The sequence below is a fragment of the Octodon degus genome, unplaced genomic scaffold, assembly GCF_000260255.1.
Source record: "Octodon degus isolate 3935 unplaced genomic scaffold, OctDeg1.0 scaffold00040, whole genome shotgun sequence".
NCBI classification, from domain to species: Eukaryota; Metazoa; Chordata; class Mammalia; order Rodentia; family Octodontidae; genus Octodon; species Octodon degus.
This window is the reverse complement of record NW_004524616.1, coordinates 3,595,828-3,616,577: the sequence shown is the minus strand read 5'-3', so window position 1 is coordinate 3,616,577 and position 20,750 is coordinate 3,595,828. Positions and strand designations below refer to the sequence as shown.

Below are 20,750 nucleotides of genomic sequence, written 5' to 3'. Positions count from 1 at the left end.
AAAACAAAGAGTTCCTATTAAGAGGAATATTTTCCGGATGATCTAGTCACCTCATGTACATACCTAAGACTGTTTTTGTTTTAATAAAGATTCTTTTGCAAGTAAAGAAATAAAATTTAGTAGAGTTATTCTTCTCTTGATGAAAAAAACTTGAGAAATGAGCTGGTGATTTGTTAAGGAAAACAGTAAGCTATGTATTAGAAGTTCTGGAACGCAGCACCTCAACTTCTTATCTGCCCTGCACATCTGAGATGATTAAATCCACGAGATGTCTTCATGATCATATCACTCTTTCTAGTTGTTCTAATTCCAATGTCTGCCTTTAGCATCTCGTGTCAATTAAAGTTCCCTAACACAGAAGATTGTGCTAAAGAGTGCTAAGATTCTGCATGCTGCTGCCATTCCCTGGTCCCGTCAAGCTTGCAGCTGCTCCACAAGGGGGCAAAGGATGTCTGCTCTCAACACTCCACACTGTAGTAACTTTTACTAACATCCCCCTTCTTCAATAAAGTCCACATTCTTTTAAGTTGTTTTTATGACATCTGTAACAGCCTCAAAAACAAACTGCGCATTCTTGGTGTCTGTGGCACAGGTGGAATAAGTACAGATTGTCTTGGTATCTTTCCTTCTGTTCAGATCTTCAAACTGGCACTGAATGTAAGCAGCTACCTCTTCATATGTATTAAAACCTGTATATTCTGGATAACAGACAGTTAATGGACTCCTTGTTTTTTCTTCAAAAAGGTCTTTCTTGTTAAGGAAGAGAATGATGGAAGTTTCTGTTAACTATTTATTGTTACGAATGCTGTCAAAGAGCTTCATGCTTTCATGCATTCGGTCCATCTCCTCATCCTCAGCTAAAACAAGATCATATTCACTGAGAGCCACACAGAAGATACTTGGTGTCACTCCCTCAAAACAGTGAACCCATTTTTTTCATTCTGATCTTGCGCCGCCTACATCACACATCTTGAAGTATAGGTCCTTCAAGGTGAAATGTGTTTCCACAATGCCTGTAGTCTGCACACTGGTCCGAAGAACACCTTGCTGAGTTGGAATGTAGTTGGTTTGTGATACTCTATCCAAATCATTTAGGTAATATGTAACAGAATCATTGAGTTGATATTCCCTGGACCTGCTAAAGCACTCCTGCACCCCACCATCTCGCCATAGCCATTTAATCATTCCTGCTGGTGCTGAAGTCATGATTCCTTCTTCAGCACTGCCAGCTAAAACAAATAATTGCCCTACATCATCTGCTCTGGCCGGTTCCCCCAAATCAATCTTTAGCCGTCCATGGCTCTAATGATTGCAGTGATGGACTGTATAATAATACTATAGACGACTACCTTATACGTGCTTACATTCTTCATCTGAATAGCCATCTTCACGAACGAGTTTCACCTGTTTCACAATGGTACTTATACCCGATTCTCCAGCACCGAGCAGAAGCAGCTTCAGTTCTTTGGCTGCTTTCTCCCGGTCCTCCTGCAAGTTGCTGTCAATCATCTTACTCCACTCCACAGCTGCCTTGTCTACGGCGCACAACGTGCGGCCCAGACTCTTGGGCTCTGTGCTGGCCACTGAACCAAGCATAGTGGCACATGCCTATAATCCCAGTGCTGGGGCGGCTGAGACAGGAGGATCACTAGGAGTCTGAGCTGCATAGCAGACCCAGTACCAAGTACATGAAAGATTAATGTTTGCTCTGTTCACACTGCCCGTGAAAGAGGCTCTGTTCTGCTTGTGCTGGTGTTTGTGTCCCTGAAGACTCACCTCAGGCTGACTCTTCATTCTCACATATGAGTGCTTTCTAGTCACAACACTCCTTTCAGCATAATCTCTCTCCCTAAAGATAATGCACAAACTGTCAGTTGTAAATGCTTTCCTGAACATCACTGTGGAGATTAATGATTGATTAATCTTTTTTTCCATATTTTGTTTCTTTGAAAACTTTGAACCTTTTCTTCTTTCAAGTGATTCCTCACATCAACCCCCACAACTGGGTTCATCTTCGATATATAACTGATCTACTGACACCTACCAAGTAACACTAATGGACACTCTTAATAGGCTCATTTGTGTGAGCTGTACAATAAAATTTGAGTGATTTTTAAAAAGTTGGATTTCTAGTCAGTGCTTGAATATAATCTATGAACTCCCAGAATACATGATCGATGTGCATTTCTCCCCAAGTGTTATATAAGCATTTCTTTTTCCATCAATTTGGAATCTTAACAAAAATTGAAAAGACTTCACTGTATGTGTTGTGCTTCTTCAGTCTTTCATTAATAAAAATCCACAAAATTGTTAATGTTTAACTATTTGACCAGTCTTACATATCTGTATCTGGTAATCTGACTACTTTAAAGATAACAATATGTAATATAACAACTGTTATAAGTTTCTCTTTTTTTCTGTATTTAGGGCAGGGTCTACAGGGTCTACAGGGTCTCACTATGTAGACTGAACTCATAGTGATTTTCCTGTTTTCAGCCTCCCAAGCGCTGGGATTATAGGTGTGCGCCACCATGCCCAGTCTCAATTGCCATCTGAGCATGTCCTGGGGGCAGGGCCGGCATGGCACGCTGGGGATCAAACCCTGGCCTTTGCACTCTGTCTAAGCAGGTGCTTTAGTCCACTGATCTATTAGGCTTGCCTGTAATTTTTTTTATTATCTTGTTTTGAAATTCTTTATCATTTTGGCTGCTTTTTGTTATGTTTTAGTTTTATTTTCTCTCTTACAAAAATGTACACATCAGAAAAATCCCGTTCCTTTATATAGTGTACCTGAAATTCCCACAGATTATTAGAAAAAAGACAGAGTCATGGTAATTCAGTTTGAGCTTGCTACTGATCAATATAGAAGAAATGCTCATTCTTGCAGCTGACATCACTTGTAGCACACACTGGTAACGTTAGCTCTAGACAATTTGCTTCACAGAAGGGATCCACGGGATGATACATTTTGTATGAAGGCTGCAATTATAAAATTGCATAAAAATAAAAAGAAATGCCTCCTCCACATTCTTTGCCCCTCTCTTCCACTCCATATATAAATAGTACCAAGCCTTCTTAGTCAATTTATCTTTGTAAGAATTTCCTGTACTTTGTACTTCTCCAGGCCTACTTTTCCTGAGTATTGTTTGCCCAACCCCGTCATCCCATATCTCTGAGCATCACAAGCATTATGATTCCTTGTCTAATCCCAAGGAACATTGGGGTCCTCATTCTAGGAATTCAGTGTGACAAGTTCGTGGTAGGGATGTTTCAGCGTTTGGGAACCTCTGGAGGGCAGAGCTCAGCAGAGCTGTTGAGAACTGTGTTTCTGCACTGCGAGTCAGAGAAGGTCCTAGAATTATATCTATTCAGGTTGCTCTTGAGCAAGTGACAGGTGCTGTTTTACCTAACGCTTGTAGATATATGTACTCAATGCATTTAATTTGACTAGAAGGATTTAATTTACTAAAATGTAGTATCACATGCTTGTGCTATGTGTTAGAAAATGTAGTATCACATGCTTGTGCCTGATAGGTGAAGGTGCATGCCTCATGCAGAGCAGCCTGCCTCCAAATTACCTCTGTGAAGTTTTGGATTGTTATGGTCAGAAAGGTATCAGCCAAATACCTCAGTGGATTAAAGTGCCTGCAAGCAGGCACAGGGGCCAGGGGTTTGATCCCTGGGCCTACTTTGCCGGCCCCAATCCCGGAGCACCCTGAGATGGTGATTGAAACTGGGTGTGGTGGTGTGCGCCTGTAATCCCAGTGCTTGGGAGGCTATAAACAGGAGAAGCACTATGAGTCTGATCTAGTAGTCAGACCCTGAACACCCTATAGTCCCTTCCCTAAAAATTAAAAAAAAAAGTGATCAGATTAGAATGTGAAGCCAGAACTGAAGAATTTAAACTGATCTTAGGGTAGTGAGCATTGTCATGTGATTTGGTAATTCCTGTAAGTACAGGACAGACAGAAATCAGAATAAATAGTTCTCCATGGATATGACTTCACCTACTGAAGCCCCTGATTGAGTAAATATGCACAATTTAATCATTTGTTTGCATGAAATATACAATAGAATTTATAGTAACAGAATTTGTAGGTGACATTCTTGTCTTAACTGTTTGATCTATTTATCCTATACCTTTGTACACAGTCCTCATTTCATTCAAAAATTTTCTCTACAGTTGACAAGAGAGCAAAATCCGTTTGGGGTTGTTTATATATCCTACAAAATATTCAGTAAATTACTTGATTTTTATCAGCCTTACTTTCCTTTTGGTTACAATTGGAATAATTCTATGCATTGCTATGATTGTTGTGCAAGTAAAATATTACACAGCAAGTAACATACTAAGTGATTTTCCACTAAGATGCTGAACTTAAAAGGGCTGATAATAAAAACTAATGACAATCCCTGGCTTTCACGTTACCTGTTTCATGGACTGCTGCTGTGAGGGGTTCTATGGACAGAGGGGCACCAACTGACTCTCAGAGAAAGGAGTAAGTCAGGACCTGCTTTAGTTTTCCTTATATCTCAATAAGATGACATTTAAAATAGAATATGCTCACTTTCACACTGTAATTTTCCTAAGTGAGAAATCTTGAATGATATTTAAAGGTATTCCAATAAAAGAAGCAACAAGCCTACCAAGCCTTCCAGGATTAGATTATGCATGCTGATTACACACACACTCTGATTAAGAAAGTTTAAAAAAATAGAATTTTTTTTTATCTAATTCTATAAAGTCAGAATGTTTTTGTGGCAAAAGTCATTGAATATAGATATAAGAAAAGAAACATAATGCTACTTATTCAGTAAAACTAAAATAAAACTAAACATATACTAGATATTATACATATAAGTTCTCAGTAGATCAAAATCTCAACATTAAAAATAAAGCCATACAATTAAAACAAAATATGGCAGAATTCCTCTTTACTTATATAGAAAAGGCTTTCTGAAAATGAGCTATTAGTATGAGCACAAGAGCAGAAAAGACCAATGAATTTTATTATATAAAAATAATTTGAAACCAAGAACATATATGAATTAAATAATATTTGAGAAAGAGCTCATATCCCGATAAATATGGTCTCCATAAAGTAAAGGGATAAGGGCATAGTTCAGTGGGCAAGTTGTTGCTGTCATGTGAGGTCCTGGGTATGAGTCTCCAAACCACAACAACAAAATAATACAAAACAGAACAAAAATGAAGTGATATATTTTATGTGATAAAATAATAAAATAATGGCAAAACAAACAATATATTCACATATAATATTTCATTCATACCACATAACTAACAAAAATAGAGAAATGAAACAAATCCATGAAAGTTGTTCAGCTTCATTCAGGATGAGAAAAACGCTGATTAAAACGATGCTGAAATGCCATTTTTTATTTATGATGTTAGCTACTGAGAAAGAAGCACCCATACTACTGGTGGGAATGCAAATTGGTGCATTTATGGAATGAAGTTTGTCAACATGAGTAAAACTACATTTGCAGTTACATGTAACCCATCCACAGAAATTCAAGGAATTTCTCCTCAAAATGGTTCAACAATAAAACGATTCACATGTGTTAAATTATTTATTGTAGGACTATTTTCAGCTGCAAGATGTTAAAGCTATGCTATTAGAGTTCCTTAGATTCTTTGAAAAGGAAGGTTCATATTAATATCAATTGGAGAAGTTTTTTAAAATGTATTTGGTACAGAGTCTCACTATGCAGCTCGGACTCCTAGTGATCCTCCTGTTTTCAGCCTCCCCAGTGCTTAGATTACAGATGCATGCCACCAGGATCAGTGGTCGGCTCAGTGTGCCCAGGGGGCAGGGCCAGAGCTGTATGTGGTACCAGGGATCGAACACACATCCTTGCACTGGCCTAAGCAGGCACTTAGTCTGTTGAGCTGTCTCACTGACCCAGTTGGAGAGTTTTTATGCCCATATCTTGAAGCCTAACTACTTTGAAGGTAACAGTATGAAATCTATTAACTATTGTTACTCTCCTATAATTTTGTTATGGAATTTTGTCTTATCTTTTTTTGAATAAAATTTAATAAATGATATTGAAGTAAACTGAATGCTCAAAAAGAATACTGGGTAGTTTGTTACTTTTATTTAATGGAAGTGCATGCAGTTGAATAAAAGAGTAAACGAGATCCTTTATTGCTTAGACATACATGGTAACTTCCAAGATATATGGTGAACTGGAACATACAAGAAGCAAAGAAGTGTCTGTGGATCTATGGAATGTTATCAGCTCTTCTCTGTTTTGTTTTGTTTCATTTTGTGTTGTGTGGTATCAGGGCCACGCTTCAGAGTTCTGGATTTCTGTGAACTCAGTATGTAGCCCAGACTGGACTTGAACTCCCAGTGATCCTCCTCTCAAGGCTAGGAATACAGGTATGTGCCACCATACCCAGCTTGCTGTCTTTTATGTAAGAAAATAAGAGGACAATACTTTATGTGAATATATCTGTTTGAGTACAAAGAAACTCAGGAAGCATAAAGACTGATTAAATTTGTTACACAGAGATAAAAATAGGTTTAGAGTGTAAAGGTGGATGCTATGGGGCAATGTCAGGTCTGTGAACATAACTTTTTAAAAATGTCTTTTATGTATTTATTTATTTGGTATTGGGTCTGGCTACACAGCTCTGACTCCCAGTGATCCTCTGTCTCAGCCTCCCCAGTGCTGTGATTACCCGTGTGCACCACCACTCCTGGTTTCAGGGCCAATACGATGTCCAGTACTGGGGATTGAAATTGGCACCCTGTGCTTGCCAGGCAGGCGCTTAGGTCACCAAGCTATCTCCCAGCCATGAACATAACTTGTTTGTTCATTTTTATACCTCTCAGCTTCAAAATAATTTTAGGTTAACCTTAAAATATCCTTGATTTATGTACTTTGTGTTCATTTATTTTCAAGTTTTAGGGATCTTTTCAGAGTAACTCCCTTTTCCTATAGAAAGAAATCTACCTCTGAGTGTGTGTAATATATTCATTTGTTCAGGACTAGACATTGCATAAAATGGTTCCCATAATTCATATCTCATGGTGCTATAAAAAGAGGCCCATAAATTAAAACTCAATGCATACTTAATCATTTTATCTTTAAAATAAAAGTACAGAGATTAAATTCTGTATCAAGGATGACTTGCATTGGGTTCATTCTGCTCACTTCAGCATGGACATATTTATCTTTGAAAGTATGGTCTAGTGCATTTCTACTTTTATTTCTTGATTTTTGTTTATTATTTTTTGTGTCAGAGACAATATGGTTCCAACAATGAATATTGGAACAAATAAACATGGTATGATGTTTGCCTAAAGACAGACACATAGATGAATGGAACAGATTAAAAAGCATATCTATCTATATATATCTTTATCTTAATCACATTGAGCGGTCTCAATTAAAGATTTTCCCTGCCAACCATTATCCTATCTCTAGTAAATGACTGGGGTTTGATTTTCTTTATAATTGTTGTTGTTTTTCAGACAAGACCTCACTATTTTGCCTAGGGTGGCCTTGAATTTGTGACTGCCTACCTGAGGCTCTCTGTAGCTGGGATTATAATTGGGTGCCCCTGTACATAGTTATCACATAGATTTTAAATTAAATTGTTGTTTAGTATTACCCAACCGTAGGATACATTTGTGAACCTAGTATCATATACACAAATACTTCTTGTTCTTTATTGGCTTGTTTCTCACTTTGAAATTTTAAGAAACAGTTTGAAACCCAGATAATAGAACAACATTTTTCTAGGAAAATATCATTTTAATACTATTTATGCTCAAAATAAGAACATTATAATTCTCTGTGCTAGAAAATGTCCTTTGATTTAGATATGTTTTAAGGGCTGGACTTTAAAAATGGACTAAAGCACCTGCTTAGGCAGAAACGTAGGCCCTGGGCTTGATCCCCAGCACCACATGTTCTGCCGGCCCCACCCCCGGGGTACGCTGGGATGGGGACTGAGACTGGGCATGGTCGTGCGTGCCTGTAATCCCACAGCTTGGGAGGCTGAAAGCAGCAGGATCACTACAAGTCCTATCTGTGTAGTGAGACCTTGTACTAAAAAAAATAAGTAAAAAATAAGAATAAAAATAAGAATGCTTTGAGGAAGAGAATCCATAATGTGAAAAAAAGATTTTTCAATTCAGAAAATAAATTACAGTGAGATTTAGTTTAGATTGTCAAGCCCAAAGTTCTATATTCCAGCAAAATGTTCCCAATTCAGTGTCACAAAATAACTCCTTTTGTGTCCTATAATTTAAATTAAGTATTCATTTTTTGAAACTTCCAAGATGGCTCCCCTGAAAAGTCAGTATGGAATGAAACAAGAAGATACCAGGAAAAGTATGGTCTCGTGAGGTAAGCAGCCAGTTGGGCTCACTTATACAGTCTCCTTTGGAAGGAGCTGGTAGGACGCTCATAGTGGTGAGTTTCCTTTCGGAATTGCGAGAGGACCCAACACCCTCCGATTGCATCACTCCCGAATACTTGGACTTGGTGGTTCTACGCTGGTGTCAGCACACCAGGCACTCGCACCGAAGAGCGCCCATCTGCTCTACAGAGGGCAGACTGACTGCCAGGATCGCAGTTTTTCTTCCAACATCCAAGTCAGAATCACAGTCCTGGACTGGAAGAGAAATTAGATTAGAGACTTTCCATTTCCTCAGATTCCTTGCCTTACTCTCTTCCTGTCTCTCCAAAATTATAGCCAGTGAACATATAGAGAAACATAAATTCACGTTAAAAATGAAGTTTTGCCCATTTTCATAAGCAGAAGATGCAAAAAGAAGGTGCTTGGAGAAAGCACAAGAAGGGAAGAGGCTTCAGACAGAAGAAAGCTGAAGAGATTTCATCACTGACTTGGACTAAGGGTAGAGGAGGAAAACTGAAGTTTCTCAAATGAGTTGGCTGAATGTGAACCTGTTGTGGTCATCTTGATGTCATTGGTAGATGTGAAGAGCTCTATGAATCTGCAGTCAGATACCTGCAGGGGGGCAGGCTTCTTGCTGAACTTGGCATGAGTTTATACTTATAGCTCTATCTGAGTTTGATCTCTGTCTTGAACCACCTCCACCTCTGTTCTGTGATCCATCATCAGGGACAGACCTGCAGGTTCTGTGCTTGTACTTTCTGATTGTGTGTCATGAGGACATGAAGTCCTGGCCCCTCAAATATCTGACATTTGCAGAGCAGATTAATGACCTGCCACATTCCAGGCCACTTGCTCAGCTTTATTTCCAAATTGAATACTAGTTGCAACCTTCTCATACTGTTTTGCTTCTACTTATCAGAAATCTCACCAAAGTGTTTTTCTGTGAGCCTTAGGAACCTCCTGTGAATAATCTTTCTATGTGGTGAAGCAGGAAAACTTACATTCTCTGGAGAAATTTTATCTCACATATTTTAAACATTGCTAGTTATTTTTTGTTGTTGTTGCTTTGTATTCCTGTCTCAGCCTTAATCCCATATCTGACATTTATACTTGCCTCTACATTCTTTCTTCTTTCTTACAAACTGGAAAAAATTCAGGTCTGATTTCATTCTTCTAGACATTAGCTGTAAAAAAAGATTTTAAAAATTCCATGCAATGGACTACTAATCTTGATGGACTACTAAGGAAGGCTCTTATTTATTTATTTTATTGTTCTTGTTACATTTTATTGGCATCGTGATCATCTCTTTACAGAACTCAGTCTATACCTTGCACAGAGCCCTCTGGTGAGGAGCACTCAGGCCAGGGCTCCAGGCAGGCTCAGGGCAGGGGCAGAGAGAGATGGGAGGACTGCAGGGAGTGCCTTCTAGGATGGAGGGAGGACACCAGGCCAGATGGCAGGCCTTCCTGGAACAAAGGAGGCTGATGTAACAGGAGTTCTGGTATGAAGCAGAAAAATAAAGAACTGAAAAGACAGTGGCCTTCAATTTTGGAAATTACAGCCAGGGCTGCATTGCTACTTATGCTGCCTGTCCCTTACCATTTCTTTCTTTTACCCATGTCTTCCACTTGACCCCATGCCACCCACGTTATGTTGAGTGGAAAACTTCGCTTCCTCTTAAATGAGTTAGCAAGCATCAGTATGGATTAGGCCACTTTATCTTTCTTCACTTTAATACTGGGAATTTTGTTATATATACTTTTTTTTGTAAGAGGGATCAAATTTAGGACCTTAAACTTGCCAGGCAGGTACTGTGCCATTGAGCTATATCCCCAGCCCTCCATATTTTTATCCTTCACCCAATATCAATTTACCCTGGGATCATCCTTCCCGCTGACCGTCTCTATCAGCAGCTGGCTACATTTTTTATCACATTTATTTGTCACAACAGCTCTTCAGAATACTGATGTGTACATGTCTAAATTGTGTATTCCATATAGGAAAAGGTCCTATTTTTATCTAACTGGATTCTGACGACAATGAAGAAAACCACTTTTTTTTTTTTTTTGCCTAATAGGAGTTCAGTGAACATGCATGGGAAGACGAAAGAACAGAAGCTATCTGTTTTGTTTGCTTACTGCCTTCTAAAGTATTTTTTGAAAATCTGTCTTTCCAGATTTACTTTTCACCATATCTACCAAGAAAGAGCCCTCCTGGAATTTTGACTTGAGAAAAGTCCTATCTTTAAAATGGCCTTTTCTTGCATGAATGTCATTTGCCTTCCTTTTGATACACACAATACTTTTTCTGTCATCTTGGCATTTTAGGTATAATATTCCTAAAGCTGAATTTGCTGTTCTCCTGAGATCTTTCACCAGCACTTTATTTATTTTACAAGGTTATAATGTGGTAAAGCACAGGTGAAAAAGTATCATTTTATTTTGTATAATAGAATCCAACTAACTCCTTTTACTTTAAGATAAACGTCTTCTTTACTCTTTAATACACATATTGCTTGTATACTTTTCACTTTTGTTATTTTGTATAGCTTCATGTCTATTTGTTGATTATAGTTTTAATCATTACTGAACTCTGTCTTTTTTCTCCCGACCTTTCTTTTATAGAAAAAGACAAAGCAGTAAAGAATTATGAATTACCTTGTCAACACCACTCCTTCTTCCAGGCTGCCCCAGGTGTGTAGTAATCACTCTTCTACTTCCTGTTCCTTATGACAACTCGATGGCTTTTTTTTTTTTTTAATTGAGGATCAAACTCAAGACTTTTCACTTGCCAGCCAGGAACTTATGCTGCTGAGCCATCTCCTGGGCACTCTACTCCCCATTTTTATAAACTGAACCTCCCCCCACACGCATATAAGTGAGATCATGCAGTAGTTGTCTTCCTGTGTCTGGCTAATTGTGTTTAGTACAGTATCCTCTAGATTCATTCATTTTTCTGCAAGTGACAGACAGAATTTAATTACCTCATAGGTAGCAAAGGCTAGACAGTGCTCCATCATCCTGCGTGTGCATCATTTTAGTTTTCTGTCTGTTCATTTTGTTGTCTGGTATTCAGGTGTTTCCATATCTTGGCTATTGTGAATAATGCAGCAATATACACAGGAATTCAAATATCTTTTCAATGCCCTGATTTCAGTTCCATCAGATATATTCCTGGAACTGGAACAATTAGAGCAAATGGAAATTCTTCTTCTAATATTGGTAGGAACCATCGTAATTTTGGTGATACACATACTATCTTTTTTTTGAAATGGATGTAGTACTTTAGATCCCCACTTGGCATGTGCAGTGGTTTCTTCCTCTGCATATCTTTGCCAAATTGTGATTTTTTTTGATAATAATTCCTTAAAGAATTTATGTATTAAGAGAAACAGCGTGATCACACTAACTTAGTGATTTAAACAAACAATACCTATTAGACAAGATATCATGTCTGCATTTTGTCCTCTGAATAACTACTATGAAAATAATAGTATGCAATGTATTAATTATTACCTTATTTATTTATTTATTTATTTAGGCAGAGCCGGGGATTAAACTCAGGCCCTTGAGCTTGCCAGGGAAGCGCTTATTCTATTGAGCCATCTCCCTGGCCTCTGTATTAATTATTCAAACATCTTACTAACCTGTTTTGAAACTGTTTCAAAAATGAATAAAAATTATAAAAAAATAAATTATAAGCACATACCCACAAAAAACAAACAGACAAACAAACAAACAATACCTATGTCAAGGTGTTGAACTACGGTTACCAGAATAGTACTAATGAGCAGAACTAGCTGAGTGTCTCCTAACCACATTGGACTCCCAGAGATGAAGTCAGAGAGAGTTTGGGGTAGGAGAAGTAGAGGATAGTTGAGGTGGTTCTCTGTCCTTCTTTCCAAGCCCTATCGAATTAGAATCTAGACCAGAAATAACTGAAAGCAAAATTTTTAGTAGTCCCTCTCAAGCGTCTTAATTAATCAAAGTAGGAAAATACTGATCTCCAGAGACTTTGAGTGGAAGGTAGGGATATAGGGCTGGTGTGAGCCGAGTTAAGGTGTGTCCCATCCTGGGTGGGTGTAAACATGCCAAAGTGAATGCCCACCCCATAACACGTCTCTCATGCAGTAGTACAAAAATTTTCTTTGGAAGCGATTGATAATTCAATGAACAAATTTAGTAAGCACAGATTAAAAGTACAGTGACTGGGTTTTGGGGTCTATTTGTCACTTCTGTTATTATGGTGAAAAGAAAATCAGGCAAAATTAAGCTATGTGTAAGACATCATCTTTGAAATGATACAACAGGGTAGCACAATTAAACATCCCTCCAGGTCTAAAAATCTTGTATTATGATTATTTTACTGTTAGGAAATTAAGACTTTTCCAGTGTTCATTTATAGAATGAGTCTTATTATATATAATAGAATATGAAAGCCTATTATTGTTTCCTGGATAATTTTTCTGATTTGAGTGCCTTCACAAAACTCTAGAGTCTTCAGCATTTATAGATATAATAATTACTACAATTATAGAGAAATTACTATAATTATTACTGTAATTTATAACAGAAAAATTGTAGAGCTAAAGATTATTTAAAGTTATCTTTATAATGAAACACTATAATGCTTAATTTTTAAATTAATGGTTAAGGACACAAGCACACTCCATTGAAGCTTCCTTTATGGGCTAAAATGTGGACTTTTTTTTTTTGTATTTTAGGGAAGGGTCTGCAGGGTCTTCAGGGTCTCACTACTAGATCAGACTTACAGCAATCCACCTGTTTACAGTCTCCCAAGTGCTGGGATTACAGGCATGCGCCACCACACCTAGTCTCAATTGCCATCTCAGGGTGCCCCGGGGTTGGGGCCAGCACAGCAGGCCTGGGGATTGAACCCCTGACCCCTGTGCCTGCTTGCAGGAGCCTTAATCCAATGAGCTATTTGGCTGGCCCTAACATGGTATACTTTTAATAAATGTTCCTTGTGTGCTCAAAAAAAAGTTTGTTCCATTTACTTGATCTAAAATTCTATATACAAGAGCTCAAAGTATATTATTTATATTTATTTATGACTCATGCCTGGTTTTGCAATGATTGCTTCCTTTGGTTTACAGTGCTCTGCCATTTGCCTTTCTTTCAGTACTTGTGCTTCTTTGGAGTCCAAATGATTTGAGATGGAAGTTTATGTTCTCATGATCTTTGCCTGATCATATACTTATGGAAAAGACTTTGAAGCTCAGGTCCTAATCCAGGTCATGGTGACTACGAGAGATGAAAATAATCGTAAAGCCAGAGAGGCCTGGACAGACCCTGAGTTAGCTACTTGCACGTGCCAGCACTTAACTGGGGACCTCCTCTGGCCAAAGAGTCACCATAAACGTTTAAACAAATAACCCTAGAAACAATGACTGTCTCCAGGGGAATACAGAGTGAGAGGAGGGAACAGCCAATGGAAAATGACCTGCTTGCTCTATTTGTGTCAACTCCTGCCCAAAGCTAACATTGTCTGTAGGCATTATTGGCCTTCATTGCTGCTGCTGATCTCTGTGGCTTAGAAGCAGAGTGAGACTGAAGTCATCAAATAATTTGCCTTCATAACATGGTATATTCATGAAATATTATTCTTCAGGTTTTACAGAGGGCTTTGTGATGAAAGCCCCTGCAGTCCCCAGGCTGCTGCTGAGACACTTTTCTTTATTTCAGGCTACTTAGTGAATATTATTTCCTAGATGGAGCATAGTATTAAAAAGTATTAATTTCCCAAGTATATTGACTGAGTTGCTGACAATAATTGTTTAAGTTTTACTTGTTTAATTAAATACACTGAAATCATGGCAGCATGACATTGCTTGTCGTTCCTCCTTGGTATTTCATTTTCTTTCTATCACTATTACTCTCCTGTATTTATCATGCATAAGCTTTTTATGGCAGGTACAATCTGGCTTCTGGAACCCTGGGTTCTCATAAGTAGGGAAGCACATTTATCAGAGAGTAAATGCTATCAGCAATTCCTTCAAAATATGGCAAGAACCCAATGCCTATCTCAATGACTGTCAACATAGAGCACATATCTTTCCTGAAACACTGAATCATAATCTAACTGCTCCCTTGAACCTCACTTTTTTCTCTTTATTTACTGTTAGTAAGGTTTTTTTTTTCCAAAAGTTTATTTTATTTTGAAGTATAAAATCAAAAACAAAAAACAAATAGCATGGTCTTTAGAAAAATGTCTGTTAAGCATGACTCAAACATGACGAGAACACTCACATGCTCCAGACTCTGCGTGTCTGTCTGTGCCCCTGACAGTGACAGACTAGCACTCACATATTCCTACCAAACTCTTGCTTTCTACATGTTCCTTAAAGTCACAAATCACTTGTCCTCACAACATTACCTCAAGTTAGACATGTCACCATCACCAAGATGACAGGCTATCATTCACTAAGCACATTATAAATTGAAGTCTTCTCTTCTAAGGGGGAGCACCTGAGGTCCCTGGCTGGTCTCCGAGACACACCCTAACTTCCCAGGATCACTCATTGGAATCATTTCCTACGGGAAAGATTCCCACAGTGGGCAGTCTCCTTCATTTATAAGTCTTCTATTCATTTTTGAGTTAGAGTTGTCATTTCCTTACTTTGTCATCCAATAGAATGGAAATGATTCTGAATCTTCAGGTGAATCTGTCCTAAGTGTCTTAGATGCACACACTGTGTTCAATACAGGAAACTGGATTTAGACATAAAAATAGGAGATAGAACACTTTTGCTTTTAATAGGTTTACACTCTGAATCCAATGGATCTCCACACCAGTATGATTATAAAGTACTGTATGGTACGATAAAAGAGTAATCCAATGCCAAGAGCACAAGGGGTAAGGCTCACGAACTTCCCACTGTTGGTCTCTGTCATGGAGTAGTAAGACACATGGTAGGATCTATGAATGCACCCTTCCTGGAAAAAAGGTTTCCACAGAAATACTTAAATATCCTGAAAAGAGATCATCCTCAGTTATGTAGGGGCCCTAAGGCCAATGACAAGCACCCTTATAAAAGACAAAGAACACCCAGCATGGTGGTGCATACTTGTAATCCCAGAACTCACTGGGAGTGCAGGGGTGGGGGGCGCGGGGGAAGCTGAGCTAGAGGATCACTGAGAGTTTGAGGTCAGCTGGAGTTGAGTAGTGAGAAAAAAAAAGAAAAAAGAAAAATGCCTGCTAAACATCACTCCCTTATTCAAATCACGGACTTGTTCTCCAGCCTTTTTAGCATAAGAGCTGAAGCATTCCTAGTGTCTTGCAATGTGTCCATGGTTAGCCATCATCCTTTGCCACCTCTTCTTCATGCTCATGAATATTATGAGCTTAAAATGGCCCTTGCTTTTGGTGAGTGCTCTGACCTCATGTCCTACCTCTCTTCTGTCACCTGCTTCTCCAGCCACAGGGGCTTCCTGTTCCCCACCTGCTGCCCATACATTAGGGGCCTTGGGCTGATTTTTCATTCTGTTGAAAAGTCACCTTTTAAGAAACAAATACCTTCACTTTATATTAAAAAGAAAATGTGCTTCCTTGTCTTCCCACTTTTCCTTTCTAATTGAAATGTCTTAAGTGTCTGCCAGTGGGCACAGGAAGATAACCCCGAAACAGGCAGAATCTGGCATTTTTTGAACCAGTATCATCAAGGTGGGTGAGGACTGCTCTGATCTTTTCTGAAGCCTACACATCAGAGGCAGTCCCAGGGGCTGGGAATTTGGCTCAGAGGTAGAACACTTGCCCAGTGAGCTGGAAGCCTTGGGTTCGGTCTGCAGCACCGAAAACAAAAAATAAACCCTCACTGAAAAACAATTCATTATAAAAATTTTTTTTTTATATCCTCCTTTTTGGTTTGGTTTTGTCATAGATGGTTGTTCCATTGCTGTTAGAGAGCTTGTATTTGGAGAAGTCTTAAAAGGACCTTTTCATACTTGATGCCAGTCCAAATGTTGTAGGATCTTGAATTCAGGAAAATAACCCAATATAGTCCAACAGTCCATAATAGTAGTGAGTTACCAGCACAACTGGCAATTGTAGTGAAAAAAATATATACACATATACAAGGTAGTGAGGATACATATACAGCTACTTTCTCTTAGTTCAATGAGAAGAAAGGTTTCTACTAACATTGTTAAGACAAGAGATCACGTCTTCATCTTGTCCTCTGAATAACTACTAGGAAGACAACAATACAGCAATACTGGAAAATGAATTCACGCTACCAACAGCCTTTGGATTTGGGTTTATTTATGATGTCAAAACAGATGGCTATTACAAACTAGATAGTATAATAATATTTAATGACATGGAAATAGTTCAATATACATTAAGCGACAAATTTATTTATACATTAGGAAATATTGCAAATTCTAATATGAACTATAATAGAAATAATGTATAAGAATTTATGTAAAAACAATTATATGTATAAAATTATATGGAATAAACATAAAAAAATTCAAATTAACAATGACACTCACTGTTTCTTGGGATGCCATTTAGTATTAATTATTGTAATGGTCCTACTAACCTGTTTTGAAACTGTTTCATTGCTATTTTATCTTTTTTTTCTCATTAAAAATTGAGCAAAAAATTTAAAAAAATTGAATTCAACCAAAAACAAATACAATAAAATAAAAAAGACCAAAACAAACAAGGCAACAGAGGCAGTCACATCCCTTTTGATTGTAGTCAGAAAGGTTAAGCAACATGTTGGTTAAGAAACCAAAAAGTCGTGGCTTCTGTTCCTGCTCGCGACAGCTTTTTTCATATCTGGTGACTCCCTACGTCTCTAACAATAAAAGACACTGCAGAGAGGGAACTTTTAGTATAATACGGTTTCTGCTCAATGCAAACAAAAGACAAGTATAACCATGAAGAAGTAGAAATTCAAAAGACCTACGAAACTAAACGGCATTCTAAGAAACAGTAAGTGTCATTGTTAATTTGGATTTATTTTTATGTTTATTCCATATAATTTTATACAAAGAATTCTTTTTGCATAAATTCTTATACATTATTTCTATTATAGTTCACATTAGAATTTGCAATATTTCCTAATGTATACATAAACTTATCTCTTAATGTATATTGAACTATTTCCATGTCATTAAATATTATACTATCTAGTTTGTAATAGCCATATGTTTTTATGTCATAAATAAGCCCAAATTCAAATACTGTTCGTAGTGTGAATTCCATTTTCCAGTATTACAAAAATTCCTATTAGAAATACACTTTTACATTTACAGTAAGAACTAGGATAAACTTTCAGAAATTTTACAAATGTATGAACCCACCAGCAACTTTAAAATTTTAAAAACTTATTTTTAAATTTTTGACAATTTTTGTATCGAAAAAGGTATTTAAATATTGATTAAAAATTTATTTATGTCATTTTCAATATCAATTACATAATTACATACCTTCTGCTACTGATGTCATAAATTCTACTAAAGTACTTATAAATAGTCCTCTTTTTACTTTAAAAATAGCACTTACCTTTATTCTTCAATTTCCTGCTAAGATCTATTAGTTTCTCCATATTATCTTTTTCATTTCTAGTTTTTTCATATAAAATATTTTAATGTTTAGCATACATATCATAAATTATAGAAATAAAAAATTATTTGTTTGAATTTTTACAGACTTCAACATAGTTATATAAACATCACTCAGAACAAGAAATGAAACATCTGAAGAATTGTAATTGTTTTAAAAATTAATCAATTAATTAATTAGGTTCAGGATCTCATTATGTAGCTCAGACTCATAGTGATCTTCCAGTGTCAGCTCTTCAGCACTGAGATTAAAGGTGCATGCCACCATGCTGACCTTTGGGCTTGTAAGGTGGGCAAGGGGCTCCAGGGTCTGCATGGCATGTGGTACTGGGGATGGAACTTGGGACCTTGAGTTTTCCAGGCAGATGTGTAAACTGTCAAGCTGTCTTCCTAGCCTACTAGGAGAAATTTAGACATTCCTCTTGACTCCATGACAATTAGCAGACTCCTCTACCTGTATGCTCAATGGCAGCTCAACCAGTGGCTTCACAATACAAATATTTAGCCTCCTCTCCAAAGCATTCTTTGCATTCTGTCATAGGTACAGGAATCTTTTGTACCACATGATAGACCTGTGACTCATTTGACTACCTTCTGAAACCTCAACTCCCCTGCTTAAGGTCCCGGGTTTTAAAATTTGAACCTACTCTGCTGGTTACTGCTGTCTGGATTAACCTTTCAAATAACTTCTTAGTCTAACTTTTCTCACCACAACTAAGATGTTGGGCCTTCTTGAAATAGTTTAGCTCTACTCTAAGCTATAGGACACAGATCAGTCCTAGTTAACAGATTTTGGAAATGTCTTCTGTGTAACAAAGGTGACTTTTTTTTTTTTTAAATGTATTTGGTTGTTACAGGGTCTCACTATGAAGCTTGGACTCATAGTTATCCTCCTGTTTTCAGCCTCCCAGGCCTGGGATTACAGGTGCGCACCACTATGCCTGAACTCTGTGGCTAGCTCTGTGTGCCTGGGGATGGGGCTGGCTCAGCATGTGGTGCCAGAGATCGAACCATGGTCGCTGTGCTTGCCTCAGCTTGCCTAAGCAGGTGCTTTAGTCTGCTACTGGCCCCTAACATACATTTAGTTTGTAAAAGTATTAACAGCATAATTTTTTTTTTTTTTTTTTTTTTGTATTTTAGGAAACGGTCTACAGGGTGTTCAGAGTCCCACTACTAGATCAGACTCTAGTGATCTGTCTGTTTACAGCTTCCCAAGTGCTGGGATTACAGGCGCGTGCCACCATGCCCAGTCTCAATTTCAGTCTCAAGGTGTCCTGGGGGCGGAGCCCGCATGGCAGGCCTGGGGAATGAACTATTTGGCTGGCCCTAACAGCATAAAATATTTACTGAATTAAATTTTCTACTTCTTTTCCTGATTTCCCCTGTTGACCTCTTCGAACTTGCTTGCTTGGAAAGTTTTCATACGTCTTCTCTGTCTTAAGATTTGTAAAAAGAATTATTATTTCATTTCTTCTCTGAACTTCTGCATCAAATTATCCACACAGTTCTTGATTCTGTATATTCTGAAAAGTATTTGATAAGCACCTCTCATGACATCCTTCATAGTCTGAGGGAGGTCATAGATATCTCTGTGTCTTATCTGCCTTAGGCCATATCTCTGGCCCATTTTCCTTCCCTCCCCCAAATCGATAAAAGAGACTGACTACTCAGATGCATGTATACTCCTGAGAAGGAGAGGCAGGCAGACCACACATAGCTCCAGAGGCCTGCTGGCACCCCACTGTCTTCACTTTCAGGTAGGTGAGCTCTAGACTCTACAGAGATGTTCTAGAGTCTAGCATTGCCAGACAGACTTCTCCAGACCCTTCCTATCTGAAATAAGTGTTTCTGGTTTTTTTTTTTTTGAGAAAAGAAAAGAAATAGATTTTCATTGGGACTATTCACTTAAACACACCCAGGCCCTTTGTGGGCCATTCCAAGCACTGAGACAGCAGGAAGACCTTCCTTAAGTGTGCAAAGAGGATTTGTCCCAGGGCTTCTCTCACATCTCCAGAAGGCCTTCTCTGCGCATGCTATGTTGATTCTGAGGGTTGGGGAAGAATCAAGAGAATAGCTTAGCATAATTAGATTTGGTGGGCAGTAGGGGAGCAGTTTGTTTTTCTGTGAGGAACTTTTACTTGGCTATGTCTTATAAACATCTCCAAAGGTTTCTTTTACAGTTTCGATAAAATGCCTTTCCTCAAATCATGGATCAAAATTATTTTCATCACTGCCGTGGCATTTTTTATTTTTTCTGGTGAGTAAGTTCTGTCATCTCTGGGAAGCATGAAATGCATGAAAAAACTGTAGTGGTCCAGGAAAAGTTGAGCTTGTTTCATTGGGTTTGGAATGCTTTGACTGGTGAGATCAATTAGGCATGTTACAACACCTTTTAAAAATGCATCAGTGAGTTGCTAGCTCTTAGTTCCCAACTTGAAAATGGAGAGGGAAAGAACTCAATTAGAGTGGCTAGTGGAAGCTGGGTAAAGTGGTGTGCACCTGCAGTCTCACCTCTGATGCCTGAGGGTGGGGATCCCTGAAGTTTAGGCATTTAAAACTTGACTAGGCAACATGAAGTCCCACTCTTCTTCTGTTCTGTTCTGTTCTGTTCTGTTCTGTTCTGTTCTGTTCTGTTCTGTTCTGTTCTGTTCTCGTCTCGTCTCGTCTCGTCTCGTCTCGTCATCTTCTCTTCTCTTCTCTTCTCTTCTCTTCTCTTCTCTTCTCTTCTCTTCTCTTCTCTTCTCTTCTCTTCTCTTCT

At 38.1% G+C, this 20,750-nt stretch overlaps 1 protein-coding gene and 1 pseudogene across 2 annotated transcripts in view; one reads left to right on the top strand and one right to left on the bottom strand.

Moving 5' to 3' along the window:
- Positions 1 to 356: 356 nt before the first annotated feature.
- On the bottom strand, positions 357 to 8,501 carry LOC111816782 (annotated as a pseudogene).
- An 8,775-nt stretch (positions 8,502 to 17,276) lies between these two features.
- Positions 17,277 to 20,750, top strand: part of LOC111816792 (caltrin-like protein 1) — an 8,024-nt gene continuing 4,550 nt past the window's right edge. For both annotated transcript variants that reach the window (XM_023715380.1, XM_023715381.1), the window contains exons 1-2: positions 17,277 to 17,360; positions 20,160 to 20,249. In XM_023715380.1, the coding sequence (XP_023571148.1) occupies positions 20,183 to 20,249 (67 nt within the window). In that variant the 5' untranslated portion in view covers positions 17,277 to 17,360; positions 20,160 to 20,182. The remainder of the gene's footprint in view (positions 17,361 to 20,159; positions 20,250 to 20,750) is intronic.